This window comes from Astyanax mexicanus, chromosome 12, assembly GCF_023375975.1.
Source record: "Astyanax mexicanus isolate ESR-SI-001 chromosome 12, AstMex3_surface, whole genome shotgun sequence".
Classification (NCBI taxonomy): Eukaryota; Metazoa; Chordata; class Actinopteri; order Characiformes; family Acestrorhamphidae; genus Astyanax; species Astyanax mexicanus.
This window is the reverse complement of record NC_064419.1, coordinates 764443-787519: the sequence shown is the minus strand read 5'-3', so window position 1 is coordinate 787519 and position 23077 is coordinate 764443. Positions and strand designations below refer to the sequence as shown.

The window sequence follows — 23077 nt, the reverse complement described above, 5'->3', positions numbered from 1 at the left end:
AGCCTCTGTGTTTCACAGTTGAAAAAGTGAAGGTGTAAAACAGAATTTTTAAAGTCAAAGACTTTATTAAAGCAAGATTCACTTTATTTGTACAACCAACATTAAAGGACAGATCACTGATTATACAACCAGCGTTTTATCCTTTGGGTTGCCCACCTCTCGACACACACACACACACACACAGGAGGGGGGAGGGGGGAAAACAACTTAACACTGAAGAAGAAGAAGCAGGAGGAGATAGTGAACACTGGTGCTCTTTATGACACACTCAAAAATAAGAGGCATCAGAAATAAGCTTTTTTTTTATAGAATTGGCACAAATCAGAACCTACAGTATTTCTGCTGTTAAACAGTACTATAGTATGAATATCTGAAAAAAAACCCCCCTCAAAAATAAAGAGAATCATCATCAAGAAAAGCTTCCAGTTTACAGTAATGTTCTGGGGTGCTTCCTCATCTCATTAATGATATAATTGGTGATGTGGGGGTGATGTGAGTGTGTGTGTGTGTGTGTGTGTGTGTGTGTTACTGCATCACTCTTTAAATGGTAGATTCCATAACTGTATTTATCACAACAGACCGTTCTTTAAGAACATTAGAGAGAGAGAGAGAGAGAGAGAGAGAGTAACGGTATGGTGGGAGAGGGAGCTGATTGGGCAGATCACGTGAGGATGGTGTCGTCTATTTCTTCATTAGAGTCGGGCAGGCCTGAGATTTTCTTCAGAGACCGACGGAAACATTCAGATAGCAGCTCGTTACTGGCTGAGTCCAGAATGGCACTGATACCCTGAAAACACAACACATTTAAACAGAAGGCAAAATAATTAGATTAATTTATTTTTTGTACTTAAATAGGTCTCAGATCTAAAAAAAAAAAAAAAAAAATTATATATATATATAATTGAAAAGTTACTTTATTTCAGTAATTCAGTTCAAAATGTGAAACTATATATTATATATATTATATAGATTATATAGATGTATTAAACACAGAGTGATCTATTTTAAGCGTTTATTTCTCTTATTGTTGATTATTGATTATGGCTTACAGCCAATGAATAAAAACCAAAAATCAGTGTCTCAGAAAATTAGAATATCAAATAAGACCAATTGGTATTTTTGGCAGTGTGCCAAGTCCTGCTGGAAAATGAAATCATCTTTAATGGAGAAGTGGATCTTATTTTTATTTTATCTCACCTGCATGCCCTCCTCTCCCAGGCGGAGGCGGAGGAGGCTGACGAGTGTGTGTTCGCTCTGGGAGCGCACGCTGGTGTTCTTATCTTTGGTGTTGTCCAGCAGGGCTTTGATGAGGGGTTTACTGAGAGACGGGTCCAGAGCCGGGGTCTCCGCCTCCTTACACACCCACCACAGCACCCGCTCCGTCACCAGCCGGATATCACTGGACTGGTTCTGCAGACACTGCAGGATCAGGAGGAGGAGAAAGATGAGTTACCAGTTTTAGAGCAGTCTGGTTAAGTTATTCACTGTAAAAGTAATAAAAATGTTAAATATTATATTATATATGTAAACTGTTTATTGGTGAGTAAAGCGTTTCCGTTTATTTAAAGTAAGCTTAGCGTTCCAATATTTTGTCTAAGGGTGAGTTTTCAGTAAAGATTCTCCAGCACTACAGCTGGGAGCAGCAGCATTAGCATTAGCCTCTAACTGCAGTGGTAGCAGGACGGAAATACACCTGATAGCGCTAGACTGAGGAACCCTGAGTGTTTCATTAACCGCGATAGCCTGTTTTAACAAGTCAAACACGCAAACTACAGTCCGATATACTCGCTTCTAAACAGCGAAAGAGCTAGTACTGCAGTTAGCGGCTAATGCTAACACTGCACCCAGACTTAGTGCTGGAGAAACTTTACCCTTATAGCTCTGTACTTCAGTGGAGTGGCTGATAGACTGATAGAATTCATACATAAGGAGCACCGGATTATAAGCAGCTCTGATGATTTTTGGGAAAATTAAAGAATTTTAAGTGCACTATATATACACAATTTACCCTGCCAATACCATGTATGTAAACTGGACTGCTGTGTCCGGACCATTCTGTAAGCTGCACTAACCTTAATATTATAAATTTGGGCAATATAAAGAAGGGCAATTTTTACTCTTTCTGTAATGAAATATACTGTTGCATAAGTTCAGTTCTATAAGCACTGATGCTATTCTCAATATGATTACAAAAGCCTACTGTTTATATGATAAAACTGATTTAAGATTTTCTCGTCTAAAAGTCGGGAGTAGTTCTGTTTTGGTTCAATATTTCACTCCTACCTAAACAGTGTTTTTCACAATTACTTTTTCCTATTTCTACTAAGTATTTTTTTTCTGTTCCAGGCTATTTTACACACATAAAATGCACATTTATAATCCAGCAGATTCACAGGATCTGTATTCCCACTGCAGCTGATTTAACAGCACTAACCTTGACGAACTGATTGATGATGCGAGGAGGAACAGCTTCACTGCCGGATGATCTGAGTTGGTGTCTCATGAGGTAACCCATCGCCCGGATGCCACTGCAGGCTATAGGGATCTGCAGAGGGTGATGGGAGAGATTTCAGGTGAGAACGTGAAGACTCATTGCTCTCTATTAATGGGTAGATGGCGGGGGACAGAATAAATAGAGATAAATGATTTAAGATGTGAGAACAGAAGAGTAAAGTAAGTCAGTAGTAAATTACTCGGTCTGCTGTGGCGCTGGATAGGATGGCTTCCAGTACGGTTGAGTTGTATTCCGGAGCGCACAGCTTCTCTGGAGCAGATTTCACAGCTAACGCCAGAGCCAAGCTGCGCCCGTGACGCACCATCCAGTCCACTCCTGATATATCCGCTGTGGGGCAGAGTTTAACACAGATCAGCGTAAATATCCTACACAGAAAGATTCAATAACAACATGCAATATAATCTGTTTTTCAAATATCTGTTGCATTTTCACACCTAAAAGGTTTTTAGTTTTGATTCCACTCTGCAGTTTATTAATAAGCGGATTTTTTTTTTTTTTTACTACATCCTGATCCTGTCATCAGCTATGTGGGCGGAGTCTCTATACTTTATATTAATTGGTTTGTAGACTCCCCTAAGCATACATGCTACCTGCAGCAGAATGAGTGTAAAAGATTCTCCACTGATTTATTTTACTTCTGTTTATAAATAAGGGTTAATCTACTGTTACAGTACATTTCTATCTGCTCCAAGTGCTGTGTGTACGGTCATATAACTGGTTCATTTTGTAACGTTACGTTTCCACTTTCATGTTACTTCCCTTTCCATCAGTATTATAATACCTAATGCCTAATAACCCACACAGTGAACTGAAAGTACTGGGAGTACTGTAATATATTGGGGAGGTCCTGGGAGGTAGTGGTTTGTCTTATACCGGCTAGTGCTAATACTGCTCCAGCCTTAGTGCTGGAGAAACTTTATTGAAACTCCTGTATAACTCTGTACTTCAGTGGAGTGGCTTTACTGCTCCTTAATAGCTGACTGGTAGAATTCATACATAAGGAGCATAAGATAATATAAGATACGGTGTTGAATTTCAGGAAAATTACAAAAATTTAAGTGCACCTTATAGTTGTGTAACTGTGTAACTCCAGCAGCAGCTGCAGGTACACTGTGTGATGTCTGCGCTTACCGAGAACATGCTGCTGTAACACCGACTTCAGCTCTTCTTCAGACAGGAAGGCACACAGCACACCAACACACCCAGCAGAGGCCATCCGTGTAGCATCCTACACACACACACACACACACACACACACACACACAAACGAACACACACACACACACACCAGAGCAGTGTAAGGTGACACACTTACAAGACCACATCCTGAATGGTTTCACACAATTATGAAGATAAGAATGCAATCAATATTAAACACAAACGTTACACAGAGAAATCCACATTTCCATCCATTACAAGTGATTTAACTGCACTCATTAGTACATTAACACTTCAAAACGTTCCCTTGCATTTTGATTTAGTTTTAATGATAGCAATAATGAACATCTTTAATTCTATAGCAAAAATTACCTAAAAAAGAATTTTGTTGTTATTAAGATTTGTTAAAGTGTGTGTTCAGAATAACAGCACGGTAAAAACAGCATAAAGTCCAGAGTTAGGACCCCTGAAGGCTTTTACACCCAGCAGTGGGCTGTCATACCTCATCGTGTCCCAGCATGCCTAGAAGCGTGGTGGTGATGTTCTTCCTGATGGTGGGGTCGACCTTTGCCCCAGCGCCTTGGACTACAAACCTCAGGGCTTGAAGCATCGTCTCCCTGAAAAACATGCCAGACTATTAAAAAACGTCTTTTAGGCTTTTTTTCTCAGTAACATGACATCACAGCGTTCAGTAGCTCCTCCATTTCCACTCGCTGTTGTATTTGTTTAACGTGGATCTCCGTGGAAACCGTGGTGCGTCCAAAGTGTAATTACGGTGCACGGCAGTGGACAAATATCTATTTTATTAAAGGCGAGGAGATGAAACTCAGAGATGTGCGTCCGGACGGGACTAAAATTACCGGAGGAGCACGGAGTTCAGAGAAAAACAGTAGATAATTCAGCCTGTAATTTTTTATATCAGAGGACGTCTGTGAAAAACACCTACATGATCGTTCTGGACGGGAATAAAATCACAGAGGTTTAAAAAAAACAAAAAAACAAAAGAGAAAATTACCCAGAACCCCCTGAGAAACTAATCCCGCCTGGATAGGGCTTTATAGTATAAAATATACAGTACTGATGAGTTAAAGGTGTCCTGTAGCTCACCTGACTCCAGAGTCCTCTGCGTTGCGGATTGCCGAGAGCTGCTCAGTAAAGAGTGGATCTACTTTACTGTGGATGGAGACCAGCTGACCCAGAGCCTCGGCCGCCCTCAGCCTCACCGCCCTGCTGGAGTCCTGCAGCGCCTTCAGGAACGTGGTCTGGAGCTGCGGCAGGAAGGGCTTCAGGGCTATACCCACCTATTGGAGGAAACAGAGAGGAAGAACAGTTACTCAAAGAGAAGAGAAGCTTTTAAGAGAGAGAGAGAGAGAGAAGTGTGCAGGAAGTTGCTGAAACTGTAGTTCAGTGATTGTAGTGCTGTGAGATATGACGATAAATATAATTTTTACAGTAATTTCATCAATTATTCATGCAAATATATAAAGTAGGCTATGATGAAATGTATTGGCGTGGTCACTTTGCATTAACTGGGTTTATATAAGTGATAATAAAGTAATCTTCCTTAAAAAAGCTTCATAATGTGTTTTTTTGCGACGTGACGCTGCTTTACGTTATTAAACTTATGAGAGCTGAACAATGGAGACGCATTGTTCTTTTAAAAGAAATTAGCTACTGCATCTACCTTATCTGTTTTTTTTTTTTTATTTGATACATATATATTGCTGCACTTAAAGGTAGTAATTGTCATTTGTGAAAGTTTGGTTTAATGTTACTTTGATATAAAGTTGGAAAAAGTAAGCAATGATATTATTTTGTCATATTTTTTTAAGAATAACTGAAAACATACTTAAATGTGGTATATCATAATATATATCGTTATCGTGAAATAAAAAAAAACATATCGTGATATATGATTTTTCTCATATCGCCCAGCACTAAGTGATTGGCAAAATAAAACTGATAAAAACACAAGGAATAAATAAGAATACAGCAGTAAATCAGCAGAGTAAAGACGGAGGATAAATCCAGACCTTGGCGAGCAGCAGAGTCAGAGTCTCGAGCAGAGCCGTCTTCACGCTCCAGGCGAAGCGATCTCCCAGAATACGGATCAGGGGTCCGGTGATGTGAACCACGGAGGGGCGGAGAGCCTCGGCGGAGGTGAGTTTAATGACTCCGCCCAGCGCCCGCGCTGCTTCCTCCTTCTGCTCCGGACTTCCTGTTAACACTCCCTCTCTCAGAACCGGCAGAATACACGTCACTCCCTGAGAGAGCGGAGAGAGATTATTATAATAATTATTATTAAAGAGAATAATAATAATAATAATAATAAACGTGCATAAGAAGAGAAGAGAACTCACCTTCTTGGGTAAACAGAATCCAGGCAGATGTTCACCTTTAACATCAGCAGCAGCTGAGCGGATATCTCTGTGCAGGTCGTCGATCAGAGCCAGCTGACTCGCAGCGTCCAGTTTCTGATTAGAAACACAGAGGAGAACTGCTCAGCCTGCTGCCCACCACTAATACCTGCATTTTACTGAACTGAGTTACTGAGCAAAAAACAAATAAATAAATAAATAAAATATATATATATAAAAAAAAATATATATATATATATATATATATATATATTTTAGGGCTGTCAACGTTAAAGCGTTAATGCACAGTTACTTTGGAATCAGTAAAATTTTTTTAATGCAAGTTAATTACAGCAATAAATTTGACCCAGACTTCTTTTTTCCCCCTCTATCCTTCTCTCTCTTTGTCCATGTCTCACACTCTCTCTCTCCGTTTCAGTTTTTTTTCCTTTGTCTCTCTCTTTCTGTGTCTCTTTCTCTATCTCTCTCTCTCTGTCTGTCTGTCTGTCCATGTCTCACTCTGTTTGTTTCTCTCTCTCGCTTTGTTTTTTTCTTTCTCTCTCAATTTTTCTTTCTCTCTGTTCCTCTCCGTCTCTCTCTGTCTCTCTTTCTTCGTCTGTTTCTCTCTTTCTTCGTCTGTTCATCTCTGTCTGTCCATGTCTCACTCTGCCTCACTCTCTTTCTCTGTTTGTTTCTCTCTCTTGCTCAGTTTTTTTCTCTCTCTTGATTTTTCTTTCTCTTCGTTTCTTTTTCTCTGTTCCTCTCTCCATCTGTCTCTCCGTCTGTGTCTCTCTTTTTGTCTGTTTGTCTCTCTGTCTGTCTGTGTCTCACTCTTACTTTCTATCAATATGTAGCGCAAAGTGACTTGTATGAGTAACTTTAATCTGAGTGCTGGATTGGAAATAGTTTGCTAAGTTAGATAGCAACATGTTAAATTACTATTTAATTAAACTGCATGAACTGAAGGATTACTCCGTTTTTTCTAGATATAAAAGTAGCGAGTAAATCAATTACAGATGTGTATCACAGATTGATTTAATACCTTGGTGATGGAGTTGATGGTGTCCCAGCTCTGACTGAGCACTTCGGGATTGGAGTCGTTGAGGAGACGCATGAGTCCGGAGAGCAGGGTGCGCGTGTGAGCGCTGTAGTCCAGCCGCGTTCGGGAGAAGTACGCGTTCAGGATGGTTACAGACGCCTCTCTGAGTCCGGCGTCTGGACCTCGCGTCGCCTCCAGCAGATCCTCTATAATGATCCGCTGACCGACCTCATCCTCCACAGAGAGGATCACCGTCTGACAGCTGCTCAGCTCCTGCACACCAGAGAGAGAGAGAGAGAGAAGAATAACCGAACTGCCGACTGCTTTATAATAATAATGATGTGGGTTTTGCTGGTTTGAGCTTCTGTATCGAGAAGCTAAATCTACCTGAGGTCCTTCTTCAGTTCCCAGCTTGTCTTTGAGGGAAGAAAGCAGAGCCGGGAGGATCACGCCCAGGTGACGAGTCAGAGCATCGCCAGTCACCGACGACAGGAAGGCCAGGACACGAGTGTTCACCGGAGGAGCCGTCAGCTGAACAAACAAACAACGGAGAAAAACAACAAGTGAGTAATAAATAAATAATAAAAATAAAAAATAAATAAAGCGAGACTGCCAAAAATAAATAGTGAAGATGTCCAGATATTAGCTTTTATGCCTCGTAATCCGATCCAGGTACCTTAATACTGACTGTCAGCTGTTGATTGCTGTTAATTAACAATAGTAACTTCATTTTTAGTGAACAGATTATAGAATAAGATTAAAAATGGATTAAATTCATGTGTTTAACCTCTTAAAATTCATTCTGACTGACCTACATGATCACGTCTCAGTTTCTATAAAACACTGTATTAAAACTTAGTTTAGTTTATAGTGGGGCCGCCAAGGTTAAAGCATTAATACACTCGATTAATTTGGCATCAGTAATAAATCATTATCTTTTTTTTTACACAATAAATGACACCACCAAGTTTGAGCCCTACAACAAAACTAAACATCGAAACTGGATCAGGATTTAAAAGCTGATGCACAATCCTACTAATAAAACCCTGATCTCGATACACTGGAACAGATTGAGACATCCCTATTAAACAAAAATGTCTTGCAAACGTGACTCCAAGACTAATTGAACTACTATTATGAATCAACAGAGGCCAAAAAGATTTAAAAGAGGATATTTTAAGAAGGTGAGAACAGACCTTTGGCACCAGGTAAGGCAGAACAGATCGACTCTTCACAGCCATAACCTGCTTCAGACCATCCAGAGCGAACTCGGCCGTCTCCTCGTCATCCTGCCGTACAAATCAGCATTTAATATAAGAAAAAGTTAAAATCTAACACTGTTATTCATAAGGAGAAAATACTAAATTAAACACACTGAAAGCTCAGAGAGATTCTCACCAGTTGTTTGAGCAGAGCCGGGAGGATGTCGTCCAGAGCCTGGTGGCCGATGGTGGCGTGAAGCTGCTCGAAGGTTTTAGCCGCCGCCTCCCGAACCTCCTCCAGAGGATCACACAGAGCTTTACGCACTGTAGGAACTAAAGATTCAGAGAACACCAACACCTGCAGGACACACACACACACACAGTGGTTAGAGTGGTTGGTGTGTCACAGTGGATAACACCACCCCTGTCAGTAAGCTACCACATCATGGCTGAGAATTGGGCGTCTCAAGAAGACCACACTTCCAAAAAGAGAGATTTTTTTCATTTTAGCACATTTTTGTATGGATGCAACCTCAGCACATACTCAGCTCTGCTGATCATCCCACAAATACATGTTTCTTATAAATGTGTCTCCATTTAAATGGTAAATTAACAGGCTTTTAAGAGATTCATCATCATAAATCATTACAACAAAAACAAATATATCAAACAAAAACCATATGATATACAAAAACGATCCCAATATTAATATTTTGTCCCCCAGACATTTTTCACAAAATTCACTTCAGCTTGAGGTCAGCTTGAGGTCAGCTTGAGGGCAGCTTGAGGGCAGCTTGAGGTCAGCTTGAGGTCAGCTTGAGTCTCAAAATTAGATTGGTACTATTTTTAAGGGAATCTCCACAAAAACAAACTACCAAAACACAAAGTTAGTTCAGCAGAGTGACGTACAGCGTCTTTGCTGGTGGACTTCATGATCTCGCTGAGGCCGATGCACACTCCCTGCCTCTCATCACTCTTATCTGAGCACAGCCCCTCCTCCAGGATGGGGATGATTTCTGGAAGGATCTTCTCTCCGAGTTTCCTCACCAGATCTCCCAGAGTGCGAGCTGCGATCTGAAAACACACAGAGAGAGGAGTCAGATTTATTAATAGTTTTTGGCTTCACTCCAATTTGTTTTATAGAATCTATGTTTTAAGGTTATGTATACCGTTCTCTTGTCAGGGCAGGTAGATGCCAGGAAGCCCAGCAGCAGGCTGAAGAGCGTGGGCAGGATCTCGCGGAGTGTACGCGGGGTGTTCGACACCACGATCTTCCACACGTGCAGCGACGCCTGTCTCACCACCAGCTGCGTGTCCGAGCGACCCATATAGAGTCCGGACAGAACCCGGTTCCTCCTCTCCGCCCCCAGAGCTCCAATAATGGCCTGAAGAGAACAGAACATAAGAGTTCATCTGCATAATTTACCAATATTTAAACACACATGCTCTGAGTTAGCTGTAGCTACTGGTATAAGAGATGGACAAATCCACTTTTATTTTATTTATTTATTTATTTTTACCTTCCATGCCATTCTGATACAAGAGCCATTTTTATACACATATATAAATAAATTACTTTGAAATGCAATTGCAAAGTATTACTGAAAAAGATGACAGCATGTCTTACTAGTGTATTTAAAAGTAATTTATTTATAAGAGATTATGTTAACCAACAGGCTGTGAAATTCACTATTTTTCACTATTTTAAAGACAGTAACTGTCCATCGAGTATATCAGGTCAATTCTCTGCAGATGCTAGATTAGGCTAATGAGACTAAAGTGTCTCCAAACAAATATTTTACTAGCTTAGTCATTTACAGGCTAGAGTTGCTAAGTAAGCAAAAACTAGAGGTCTGTGTGGGACTGCTTGTTTTAATCCCGTGCACACCCGCCACATACACACTTCTACCGCTTCTGCCTGCAGTCCTAATATGAATTAGATACATTTAATTTAGTGCTTGAAATGTATTAATGTATTTATAAAAACAGCAATAAAGTGCTGGATAGCAACAAACACATGCCATCAGGTGAATGAATAAATATAAAATTAAATAAATTGAATGAAAATATGCATTTTTGATATTTAATTATTTTAATTTGCAGGATTTTTTTTTTTTTTTACACGTATATGTGGTCCCGCTGACGCATCACCTGAATCAAGGGAATGCAGATCTCTCCTACAAATTCACATAAAACATCAGCAAGTGCTGATTAAACTGCTGGGCCTTGTTTGGTTCATATCAATATGGGACCCGCTACTGATACTAGATCAGGCGGATCGATTCCATCTCTAATAATAAGTTTATTATACCTTATTAGACTGCGCTGTGCCGAAGTTGTCGTCCTCAGATGCCGTCTCGGTCGTCATCTTACCCGAAACCCCTGAGATGTGGAAAAGCAGGTCTCCTAGCAACTGCACCGAGCTGAACCTGAGGCCACAAGATAGATCTTTTAAAGCTTGATCATTCAGTGCTACTGTATCACCATGACAACCATTATCTGCAAGTCTAACATAAAAAGTTTTGCAAGGAGGGAAGTGTGTGTGTGTGTCTCTCTCTCTCCGTGTGTGTGTGTCCCACCTGATCCTCCAGAGGTCGTCGAACAGGCCCTGTTCCAGCTCGGGCAGCAGCAGGGCGATGGCGGTCTCGGCGTACATGCTGATGATCCTCTGTCCTGCTCTCAGAGCCGTGTCTCTAACGTACTCATTCTCATCCGCCAGAGCCTTTAATAAAAACACACACAACACGCCCTCGTAAAAAGGAAGTAAGGAAGCATACTTAAGAGGATTAAAAATATGTTAAAATTAGGTAAAGAACACTAAAAGTACATTTTCTATTTATTATACTTAAAAAAAAAAAAAAAAACACATTAAATATACCTTCACTGTATTTTCATTAGTGCTGGGCAATTTTCACGATTAATTCAAAAGGGAGCAATCACGATTTTACATACAGACAGTTCATCTTTTTAATTTAAAATCTCCGTCAGTTTGTGAGTTTCTCCTCGGCTGTGTAGATACGAGGTCAACGCGTAATATGAACACATGGGCTACCTAAATATTTTTTTAACCTAGTTTTGAACCATTTGTTTGTCATCTGTAGTATGATTTTAGTATAGGGGGAAATCAATTATAATTAAAAATTTGATTTTTTTGTAAAAAAAACACTGCACTAATTTCCATAAAATGTATTTTTAGACAATATGCTTTAAATTATATGTTGTGTTGATAGAAAAAATATATACCTAGATGGATTAAATACTGCTTCAAGTGCTACACAAAGTAGTACATTTACAATACAATAATTCAACACTTCAAACACAAACTTAAATCTACTTAAGGTTGTAGAACTGGAAAAAAAAGCACAACCTAATGCTTTTATGTTGAATTTAAATATAGCTTATTTACAATTAAAATATGTTCAAGTTGCCATATGTTGTTTTAAAATACAAACAAAAATACAAAAATAGATTCTGCAGCTTACCTTGAGGATACAGGGGATGATGGGACCCACGTACGGAGTGAATCTTTCCCCGAAGGTCAGAGGAAGGTAGATAAACATCATGATATATCCATCTCTGACATGAGAGGCGATGTCCACTTTACTGGCGGTCTGAACCACGTCAGGCATCAACTTATCCAGCTTCTCCACTCCTAACCCAGCCATCACCTCCGCCAGACCTGCGGGAGAGAGAACAGATACAGATACATATATACACATATATTACACATATTAAACTGATCAGTTTATGAGGAGCTGAGAGGAAAACACACTGAAATAACAGAGGTGTTAAACTGTGCAGCGGGTCGTACCCTGTGCTGCTCCAGAGCGATCCACAGAGCTCTGCTCAGACGCCAGAGTCGCCATCAGCCACGGCAGCAGATCCTCAAAGCAGGACTCGCCCATACCCTTCACCATCGCCCCCAGAGCCTTCGCCGACACCGTGCGCACCTGACAACCAGCACAACACACACAGTTAATCAATCAATAGACCTTTATTTTAGTGTATGTAGCCGAGCATTTACAAAAACAGGGATTAATACAGAAATGAAAATTATATCTACATTTAATTATTATACATTAGAAGAAAATTTTAAATAACAGTGAAGATAAAAATAAAATTTGGTTTAATGGATGAAAAATAAATAGATAAAAAAAATCAAAGAAGATAAGAGATTAATAAAATAAAAAAGCAGTAAAAGTTAAGCTAAAACAAATTTACATAGTACCATTAATATTAATTATAATAAAATAAACAATAACAATAAAAGAAGCAGATTCAAATAAATGTAAAAATGATAAAAAAAAAAAACAATATATATAAATAAATATATAAAAAAATAAGAACTGAATCAGGAAATAGAATGAATAAGATTAAGTAAATCAGGTACAGGCTGTCTGTAGGCGGTTAGATATTAAAAGTTTTAGTTTTTCCTGTAGTGAATTCCAGCTCCCTGCTTCTCTGTAGCTAAAAGCAGGTTTTCCCAGCTCAGTTAAAACTCTCTGTACTGATAATAACTGTTACTTATATTCATCAATAGTGTTGCATTCTGGAAAAACAACCTGAGAATACTGTTAAGAATGTGTATAATGCTAATTCAATCATTCCAACATGAAAAAAAAGCTGGTTCCTTTTTAGGCTTACTTTACGGAAATTACTTTCAATCAATTTAAAAATAATAATACATATATATGTAAAAAGACTCTAAACAGGGAGCTGACCTCTGGTACAGGGTCCAGTAGAGATGTTTTGAGTCCTGGAATCACACTCGGCAGGTAGGGAGACAGATCCTGCAAAAACAGAGAGAGCGACAGAAATGCAGTATTACCATCAGTACTTTTCTTTTATAAACAGTATTATCAGTACTGTTACACCATGTTCATTACAAATACATGCTATTAAATGTAAAACAGTGGTCATATAATGGAAGAAACATAGAGAAGCGCTGCTGGAAAGTCTAACAGCATTAGAGTCTGATGCTGGTACTGATCCTCACCTTCTGATCAGTGAGGGAGTACATGTTCCCGATGATCTGAGCCGCCATCTTCCTGGTGTCGGTGGAGCGATCCTGAAAGGCCCTCTGGACGATGGGCATGATGAGAGCCAGCGAGGGGGCGTCGATGAAGTGCACAAACTTGGTCTCCAGCAGAGTCTGGAGACAGTGCTGAGTCCTGTGAGAGGGGTCCGTCAGAGCGTCCAGCAGAATGGGGGTGATAGCTGAGGAGAAGAGACGCATTGAGTAAATAAAAACACAGCAAATCAGAGCATGAAGAATAAACAGTACCTGTCAAAAGTTTGGACATACCTTTTTATTAAATAGTAAATGAATAGAGAAGTGATCTATCAGATTATGAATCAAGCAGTAACTTAAAAACAGTGTTAAACAAACTAAAATACTCTGTGAAGTATTTAGATACTCTTATCTGAGGAGCTGTTTGTTTACTTGTGGTTTCTGAGGCTGAAAACTCTGATAAACTCATCCTGTACAACAGAGGAAACTCTCGCTCTTCTATACACTCCTGGGGCGGTCCTGATGAGAGCCAGTTTCATCATCATAACATTTTTGATGGTCTTTGCGGTGTCTGCACTTACGATTGACTGATCTTCATTTATTCTTAAAGTATTTGTTTCTTTTCTGGATTAGAACATTACTAAAATATTCACTATTCACTGTATACCTGTAACTCTACCTCTTCACTACTTTACTTTAACTGATGCTCTCAAACACTTTATTAAGAGGCAAGAAATTCAAGTAATTAACTCTTGATGAGTTCAGCACAGCTGTTAACTGAAAGCCTGAATTCCAGGAGACTCTACCTCATAAAACTGACTGAGAAAATCCAGCAGAGATGTTCAAAACTCATCATCTAAACAAGAGGAGCTACTTTGAAGAATCTAAAATATATTTTATTCTTCATAGTTTGGATAACGTTAGTGTTAATCTACCCAAACTTGCACTGTTACTGTACATGCACTTTCTGAATATTTATACAGAGAGAATCTGAATTAATTATTGTTACGGTTTGTCATAAAACAATTAAAAACCTTAGACATTAATGAGAACAGCTCTTACTGTTCGATGCATATCCTGTAACTGCTTAGTAAAGTTTGGTTATTAAAAGTACTGAAGGAACAGTTATAGATGCTCTCTGAATGTAAAACGTCTCTCTCACCCTGAATCTCAGGATTGCGGATGACGGATCCGATCTGTCTCAGGGCCTGCTGTCCTGCCTTCTGCACTTTAACATGCGAGTCAGTCAGCACCTCCGTCAGTTTGGGGACGATGCTGGGCAGACATGAGGACAGCTGCTTCGGAGCGCAGAACGCCATGGCTCCCAACAGCTCCACAGAACCTGCACACACACACAAACTCTGATTTAAAACTTATATATACACACACATATATTTGAAATACACAAGCAGAAAAACAACCAACAAATTCATTTATGTATCTGTGTGTGTTATGAGACTGTGTAAGTAAGAATTCACCTGCTTTGGTTCTCCAGGATTCTTCCTCTAAGGCCACGAGAAGTGAGGGCAGCACCAGCTTCACCCCGTGAGCACTGAGGTTCCGCATCACAGCTTTAGCACAGTCATCCGCTGCCTGATATACAAGAAACACAGAGACAGACGCCTCTTTCAGACGTGCACTGTATAACTCAAGAGCTTTTCTGAACGCAAATGCCTGGATCTACACTTTACACATGCATTTCTGGACAAGCTGAGAGATACAGAGGCCTCACTGAAAGTAAAGAAGAATGCAGATTGAAAGAGTATAGAGTAATATTACAGGATTTTACACAAATATGACTAATTTAGCATTACATGATTCTCATGAGCAGTTTTTGCAGCATAAAAAATGGTTTGGAGTTTGAGTCAGATGAGGTACCTAAGAGTCATTTATTGACTGAGCCTGTGATTTTTGAGTACCTGCTGAGTCCCGATAAGACAAGGCAATGCACTTATTTAAAAAATTAATAATAAAACAAAATAAAAATCCAAGTTGTCTTAAGGTTTTCTGTAATTATTTTTTAATTATTATTAAAACAAGGCTATCAAATGAGACAACACAAAACAAACAAACCATATAAATGATTTCCATTTAACTTACATTGAGAGAGAGAGAGATAGTTTTTTTTAATTAATAATAAAAAAAAAACTAGTGAAGTGTGCACAGACCTCTCTGACGTACTGGTTCCCATCTCCAAAGCACAGGAGGAGGTGCGGCAGCACATGAACCACATACGGCTCAAACAGCTTCCCCAGCATATTACACAGCATCTCAAACGCAAACAGAGCACCTGAGAAACAAACCAGACCACAGCTTTAAGGTGCAGAGTGATTTAGATGTTTTTTATTAATATGGTTAATTTCAAGCACTAATATTTCCTGATATTTAGTACAAACTGTTCCTTTAAACTCTTTTCTAAAAGCAGCGTAGGGCTCAGTTTATACGCGGTTTAAACTGCAGAGTGATGCAGAGCCACTGATACGCGCACACAGAAGTATAAACGCTCTCCGCTGCGTAGCTGGATACGCGCAGGCTACAGCGTAGGTTAAATTGGGCGCAAGACACTCACCCTCCCTGCGTCTGGCGTTCTTCTTGTCCTGGATGGCGTCGGTGAGGGTGGTCATGATGTCCTGCTGTTTGAGCGAGAGGATCCCCAGACCCTTCACAAGTCCGGCCAGACCGTACGCCGCGCCCTTCCTCTCCGCGTACTTATCGCTCTCCAGCAGCAGCTGCAGCAGCTTCCGCACCATGTCCCCTGCGTCCTCCTTTATAGCTGGGACCAGCGGGGGCAGACAGCTCGCCACAGACTCCTGGACCTGAGGGGAGGAGGACAGGTGAAGAGTGAGAGAGGAGGACAGGCTGCAGCACAGGAAAGAGACCCTTTTTTGGATTAAAGAACAGATCTTACCTGCTGTGAGGGCGTGGACAGAGCCGTGATGAGCTTGGCCACGATTGGCTTCACTTTGGGATCACTCTTATCCAGATGTTTGGCTAAAGAACCCATCAGGATCACCACGCTCTGACGCACAGAGTCATAGCTCGCATCCTGAGGAGCGTTCTTCAGGAACTCCTCGAACACCGGCAGCAGGGAGTTCACATTGTCCTGCAGCACCACAGAGACATGATACATTATTTATTACATTAGAAGATATTATAGAGAGACGTGTAAGCTGTTGGACTTGATAATAAAACACAGTGGATCAACACCAGCAGATGAAAGACATGACTCTCCATTAAACCATCACTGATCATCAGTAAATTGTACATTTCATTTGAAGGAAATGAAGGGAGCAGAGTCTGGAGGAAGAGTGGAGAGACATACAGTCCAAACTGCTCGAGGTCTAGTGTAAAGTTTCCACCAATCGGTGATGGTTTAGAGAGACATGCCCGTTGATCCACTGTGTTTTCCCCACATAATCTTTTATGGAGATGCAGATTTCATTTTTCAGCAGGACTTCGCACACTGCCCACACTGTCAAAAGTGCCATTTGATACTATATAATATTCTAATTTTGTGAGACACTGATTTGTGGGTTTTTATTGGCTATAAGATAAAAGAAAGTATAGTAATGCAGGTGCACCTTGCCATGGGTGTTGAGCACTGCCAGGGCTGCGTCCAGCATGCAGCGCCGCACCTCACTGTGCCGGTCGTTCAGCGCATCCGGCACGAAGAACAGGAAGAGGGGAGTCACCTGACTCTCATCCAGGTACTGAGAGAGTTTATTCAGAGCCAGCGCTATTCCACACCTGCAGCACACAGGTAAAAACATCCATCCTTTTACACTCCTAATACACTCCATCTGATCCTCCTGATCACTGGCTGACTGAGCTGGTTGTTATATTTCGGCTGGAGAGGAAAAAAAAAAAAAAAAAAAAAGTACAGTATGCACTTTACCTGGCTTCCCATTGGTCAGGAGGGGCTTCAGAGATGACTCGTCCCAAAGCATCCAAAACAGGGGGCGGTCTCTGTATATAAAATATAAAATACAGATAAAGCAGTTAATATGGTGTTTTTCTTTATGGTGTAATTACAGTGTATAGGGGGGTCAATTATTTAATTTTTTTCCAGTTTTGGCCAAAAAATAAAAATAAATAAATATTAAAAAAAAAATTCGGGGCATTCCTAATTAAATCCTATGCATACAAAAAGACTTTTTACACAAACTCACATACCAATTTTTCACATGTTATGCTGCACTCTCCTGAAGTCTCATTTAGAGACAGATTTTGTATCCTTGAGATGAACTTTACTGTATAATAAAATACAATTATGCAACTCCTTTAAGCTCACTGCACCATCTCTAAACTTCCCAAACCCAAATTATCTAGATTTACACCATTTCACTCAGAGTAAGACTCACTGAGCAGTTACAGCTGTTTAAAATGATCGATGTGAAACACTTAGAATAAAAAGTGGAGGAAGAAATGAGGCCACAATGTTTTGGTGACACGTTATTTAAAATCTGATTAAAGAGCTGTCATTTCTGCAATTACATTATACTGAAATTAATTATTAATGCAGGAATGAATGAGAGAGAGAGAAAGAGAGAGAGAGACACTTACGTAGAGTTTCTGCTGGTAGAGCTCAGTGAGCTGGGACAGGACTGCAGCTGATTGGTCCTGAAACTGACTCACGGCCACGGACAGAGCCTCGGCCCCCGCCGCCCGAACCGTCTCCTCATAATGAGTTACGTCTCCGATCAGCAGAGGACACAGCTCAGGGACAAGCTCCGCACACAGAGTCTGCCACAGCCTGCGGGGGGGGATATTTACCAATTATACACTAAAAAACACTTACTGTACAAAAGCAGGTTCAATTAAAAAATAAGACCTTTTTTCTGATACAATACCCAAACTATACACATTTTTTTCTAAATTGTAAACGAAAAATACAAAAAGTGTAATAGCAATTTTAATAATAATAACTAAAATCTCCATTATTATTAACACAAGGAGAGGTGGGCGATATGGCCCTAGGATAATCACAATATTACATGGTATTTTCGCAATTACGATACTCTTTGATAAAAAATTACAAAACACTGAATTAAAAAAAAAAAATTCAAGAATACACTAGTGCAACCAAATGAAAACTATTTTATTATTGCATAAGTGATATATGGACACTTCTAATAACTGAGATATTAAAAAATACAGGAATTTAACAGATTTAAGTTAAATTCCTGCATGATATAATTATGGTCAGAGATCTTATTATCTTAAGTAGACAGGACACTGACCGCTGTTTGAATATAGAGTATTTTAATATCTCTCTCTCTCTCTGATTTAGGATGAGCTGGACCTTCACATCATGAAGGAAAGCAGCAGCTACTGTTCAGCACCTTAAGGAACTCCTTCCTTCAAGATGCTGAGGTGATTCTCCCTCATGAAGACACTGAGATTAAAATCTCACCAAGAGTCTGCAGACCTGAACTCAAACATACGTCTGATTTAAAGAATCATTTCTGAATAATTCTGCATGTGTTCCTATATAGCTTTAATATAATATAATAAATATATAGTTTCAATATTACATTTATAATGTTTTGACTGGTGCTGTAAAACAGAGAGGAATGGTCAAATGAAGCAAGATTCTGAATCAAACCTTTTTAATTAATCAGGTTGTTTCTGTTATAATATAATTTTTGATAAGCACAATGTTGCCAGATGTTGAGATTTTAACTCACTTCTCCGCCAGCTCCCTGCCCTCCTCCTCCACATCAAACTTAGACACCCACAGCCTCCTGAGCACCTTCAGCCCACTGGGCTCGGCACCGTCTGTGGGTAAAGCCAGTTCCAGCTCCAGCAGACCCTAAACACACACACACACACACACACACACACAATATAAACTGTAAGCTAGAAGCTCACATGTAACCAAAACTGGTAAGAAACAGGCTTCCAAAATGTAATCATAATTTATTTGATGGAAAAAATTTTATTGTATTGGAAGTTAAAACTTGTTGCCTAAAATTGTGTTATTTATTATAGTCTTAGTCAAGACTTATTTTAAGCTTCCAGTTTGTTAGCTCGCTGCTAACATTAGCAGGCTCACCGATGAAGTTATGTTATATGTTAGCATGTTAGCTAGCTAACTCGCCGCTAATATAAACTAGCTCTCTGCTAACCTTAGCTAGGTCTCGGCCTTCTGTAACCTTAGTTCTCTCCCCACTAGTGTTAGCTAGCTCACCGCTAATGTAAGCTAGCTCTCTGCTAACCTTAGCTCGCTCTCTGTAACATTAGCAAGGCTACCGCTAACATTATATATACATGTTTTCCCACCGGCATTAAACACACAGTCTGAAAATGTAATACCTACAGCAAATTCAAGACAATTTAAGACATTTTTTTTTAAGGACCCGCAGGAACCCTGAGAAAGACAGCCGATCACAAAAAGAGATAGGTAGTTGTCTTACCCTCAGGGCAGCGTCTCTAACGGAGAAACAGGGAGACAGCAGAGCCTCCAGCAGCACGTCGATCTCGGGCTGTTCAGCCAGAGCACAGCCCACCTGCCCACTGGCACTCGAACACAGAGCCGTGAGACAGCTCGACGCCAAAACCTGCAAAATAACAGGTTATAAATATATTATATATATTATATATATATTAAAGCCTGACATATGGCTTGTGCTGATCCACATCACTCTAAGAGTGATGTGGGAAGAGAGCGCCATCTACCCACCCGGAGGGAGCAGGACCAATTGTGCTCCCTCTGAGCGCCGGCAGCTTGATGGTAAAGCTGCATGAGCGGGATTCAAACCTGCGACCTCCTGCTCATAGTGGCAGTGCTTTAGACTACTGGACCACTCGACGCCCTTAGATTTTATTTTAAAGGTAAAAGTTCTTCTTCCAAATAAGACCTAAAACACTTGGAAGAACATAATTTATGCATATCTGAAAGTTTCCAGAAATATAAAACAATATAAATTGATAAAAATTTAGGAACACGTACAAGAAAGAAAGCATAACGACCCCAAAGCACAAGTATCCAGTGGTGCACGTGGTTTTTACCTGCAGCCGTGGCGTGGAGGTGCCGATCACTTTGGTGAGCAGCAGCAGCATGTTCACACGAGGGAGAAGCTCGGGACCATTCTGATAAAAAACAGACAAACAAGAACAGTAGAGTTTAGTTCAGCTTCAGCAGGGTATACTCGTATCTCCTGCTGCTGCGTGTGTGTGTGTGTGTGTGTACCTCGTCTATGAGTGTGTCGGGCATGTCGGTGGCGGAGCGGAGCTGGGCGTGGGTATGGATGGTTTGTAGAGCGCGGGTCAGCATGAGCTCCGTCTCCTCAGAGGTGCTGCTGTTCTGGCTCAGGACGGCCTGAAGCAGCGGGAAACAGAAGGAGAATCCCGGACCAGACAGAGGACGAGCATCTGAGAACAGAACACAGCGTTAGAGTGCATATCATACAGTAAAAAAAAAAAAAAAAATATATATATATATATATATATATATATTATATAAATCATTAAATTATTACCACATTCTTGTTTCTTTACCCATTATAACATTATTTTAAAAGATCCACTGAGAATTACAGACTGTAGTTGTGTATCTGTTTCTCTGTATACTTCATCATTATCCTTTTCACCCTGTTTTTCAATACTTAGAACCCGCAGGATAGAAACCCCCACAGAGCAGCTAATACAGGTGCATCTGTGCATCTCAAAAAATTTGAATATCATTAAAAAGTTACTTTATTTCAATAATTCAGTTGAAAATGTGTTGATTGTGGCTTACAGCCAATAAAAACCCAAAAATCAGTGTCTCAGAAAATTAAAATATTATATATTATAAGACCAATTGGTACTTTTGGCAAGGTGGGCAGTGTGCCAAGTCCTGCTGGAAAATGAAATCCGCATCTCTATAAAAGTTGTCAGCAGAGGGAAAAAGTCTTGTTTCCCGCAAAATCTTACAGCTTCCCCCTGCTTGACAACTTCTTTTATGGAGATGAAGATTTCATTTTCCAGCAGGACTTGGCACACTGCACACACTGATTTTTGGGTTTTCATTGGCTGTAATCCATAATAAAAGAAATAAACGCTTAAAATAGATCACTCTGTGTTTAATACATCTATATAATATATATGAGTTTCACATTTTCAACGATATTCTAATTTTATTAAAATGCACTAGTATATCACTCTGGTAAAGTGTGTGTGTGTGTGTGTGTGTGTTTCTCACCCATCTTGCCCTCTCTCTGTGGTACAGTGTGTGTGTGCAGCAGGTGGACGGTACGCTGGGTGGCTGTATCCAGGTCCTCCTGAGACCACGCCGGGTCCAGCTCACACTCCGGCTTCACCAAACGCAGAGTCACATGACCCACCAGAACAGCTAGAGACAGGGAAAAGTGGTGTGAACTTCTGGGCAAGGATTTGATCAGAATTTGAGCTGCAGGTGTAGAACAGGTGCTGTACCCAGGAAGTGCAGGTGTTTTGGCAGGAGGCAGGTTCCTGTGTGGAGAAACACCTGGTGGACGTGAGGAGCGGCGAGGGGAGACTGCAGCAGCGGCAGGAGAACCTGCAGGACTCCGGGCAGGTGCCACGAGATCTGAGGAGGACCACGAGCTATAATAGCCTCCAACAACCCCACCCCACACTGCAGCTCCACATCCAACTGAGAGAGGAGAGGGAGAACAATTACAGTTAATTACAGTCAAATTATCACAACAAAAGCTATAAATATTTTATTATCACTACAAAGCTCTTCAAAATTCATAAACACAGGCCAGTGTGCTCATGGCAAAGTAATGTGAATATTATTGAAGTTGGAGTTAGGTCTGATAGTGGGTGCAGATGGATTAGACGTTCCATTTCCAAAGCTCTGTGGCAATTTAACCTTACTTCATCCCCAATGTGTTAATAATAATAATAATAATAATAATAATAATAAAAAAGAACATATTTTATTTAGATTTTACACCATTACTATAGATGAATTATAGGATTTGTTGTAATCATGTTTTAGGAGGCAACATCAGAGTGTAAATCGAGTAGTCACTCCCATCTCAGGCATTTATACAGAGTAATACAATATCAAAATGACTTTTGATACAATATCTGTATGAATGAATGGAACAAAAGAACATCAAACATGGATTCACTGGATTAGTAGGCAGCCATGCCTGGCTTTCTCTTCTAAGTCACTCTGTGATACTTGAGATACTTTTCTAGTGTCAGTATACTATACAAGACTAATGCAGAGATTTCGTATCCTGTGCAAAACGGCCGTATATTTTCTTAATATGCTCCAGTAAAAAATGCATCACTCCACCTCCCCACATAAAACTAATCTAATGCTGCTTTAAAGAAAAGAACATTACGGTGGCCGAGAAAGCCCAACGCAGTGCAAATTGAAAAGCGCTGCAAAAGCACAAAACACATCCATCAAAATTACAACACAGGCGCAGCAAATAGAAAAACGCGCTGCAAATACAACCACAACACAACGGAAGTGAGTCACAACACAACGGAATTTTCCCGGGGGACCTTAAAAGATGCTGTACCAGCTGTGTACAAAGGACAATAAGTGGCAAACAAGCTTCTGAAAAGTAAGTTATGTTTATTACCTGTGATTACCACGGTTGTGTGCATATTATTAAAAGTTCTGCTTCACAAAACGCCTTGTTTGCCACTTATTGTCCTTTGTACACATAGTGAAGTCCGAGACGTTACTGAAGACGCAGCTTAGCTGGTACAGTATCTTTTAAGGTCCCCCGGGAAAATTCCGTTGTGTTGTGACTCACTTCCGTTGTGTTGTGGTTGTATTTGCAGCGCGTTTTTCTATTTGCTGCG

At 40.2% G+C, this 23077-nt stretch overlaps 1 protein-coding gene across 1 annotated transcript in view; it reads right to left on the bottom strand.

The window, feature by feature from the left end:
* Window positions 1-62: 62 nt before the first annotated feature.
* Window positions 63-23077, bottom strand: part of gcn1 (GCN1 activator of EIF2AK4) — a 36498-nt gene continuing 13483 nt past the window's right edge. Inside the window, exons 24-58 of the mRNA XM_022670562.2 lie at window positions 21701-21899; window positions 21468-21617; window positions 20475-20656; window positions 20294-20374; window positions 19699-19842; window positions 18970-19094; window positions 17846-18035; window positions 17178-17248; window positions 16864-17029; window positions 16191-16385; window positions 15852-16098; window positions 15451-15572; window positions 14761-14875; window positions 14445-14624; window positions 13268-13488; window positions 12993-13061; window positions 12083-12221; window positions 11754-11950; window positions 10851-10993; window positions 10583-10700; window positions 9441-9656; window positions 9181-9345; window positions 8468-8629; window positions 8266-8358; window positions 7457-7600; window positions 7073-7342; window positions 6034-6147; window positions 5707-5937; window positions 4781-4974; window positions 4176-4290; window positions 3647-3743; window positions 2694-2842; window positions 2435-2545; window positions 1198-1419; window positions 63-787 (exon numbers count right to left, since the gene is read on the bottom strand). Of these exons, the coding sequence (XP_022526283.2) occupies window positions 662-787; window positions 1198-1419; window positions 2435-2545; window positions 2694-2842; window positions 3647-3743; window positions 4176-4290; window positions 4781-4974; window positions 5707-5937; window positions 6034-6147; window positions 7073-7342; window positions 7457-7600; window positions 8266-8358; window positions 8468-8629; window positions 9181-9345; window positions 9441-9656; window positions 10583-10700; window positions 10851-10993; window positions 11754-11950; window positions 12083-12221; window positions 12993-13061; window positions 13268-13488; window positions 14445-14624; window positions 14761-14875; window positions 15451-15572; window positions 15852-16098; window positions 16191-16385; window positions 16864-17029; window positions 17178-17248; window positions 17846-18035; window positions 18970-19094; window positions 19699-19842; window positions 20294-20374; window positions 20475-20656; window positions 21468-21617; window positions 21701-21899 (5463 nt within the window). The 3' untranslated portion in view covers window positions 63-661. The remainder of the gene's footprint in view (window positions 788-1197; window positions 1420-2434; window positions 2546-2693; window positions 2843-3646; window positions 3744-4175; window positions 4291-4780; window positions 4975-5706; window positions 5938-6033; window positions 6148-7072; window positions 7343-7456; window positions 7601-8265; window positions 8359-8467; window positions 8630-9180; window positions 9346-9440; window positions 9657-10582; window positions 10701-10850; window positions 10994-11753; window positions 11951-12082; window positions 12222-12992; window positions 13062-13267; window positions 13489-14444; window positions 14625-14760; window positions 14876-15450; window positions 15573-15851; window positions 16099-16190; window positions 16386-16863; window positions 17030-17177; window positions 17249-17845; window positions 18036-18969; window positions 19095-19698; window positions 19843-20293; window positions 20375-20474; window positions 20657-21467; window positions 21618-21700; window positions 21900-23077) is intronic.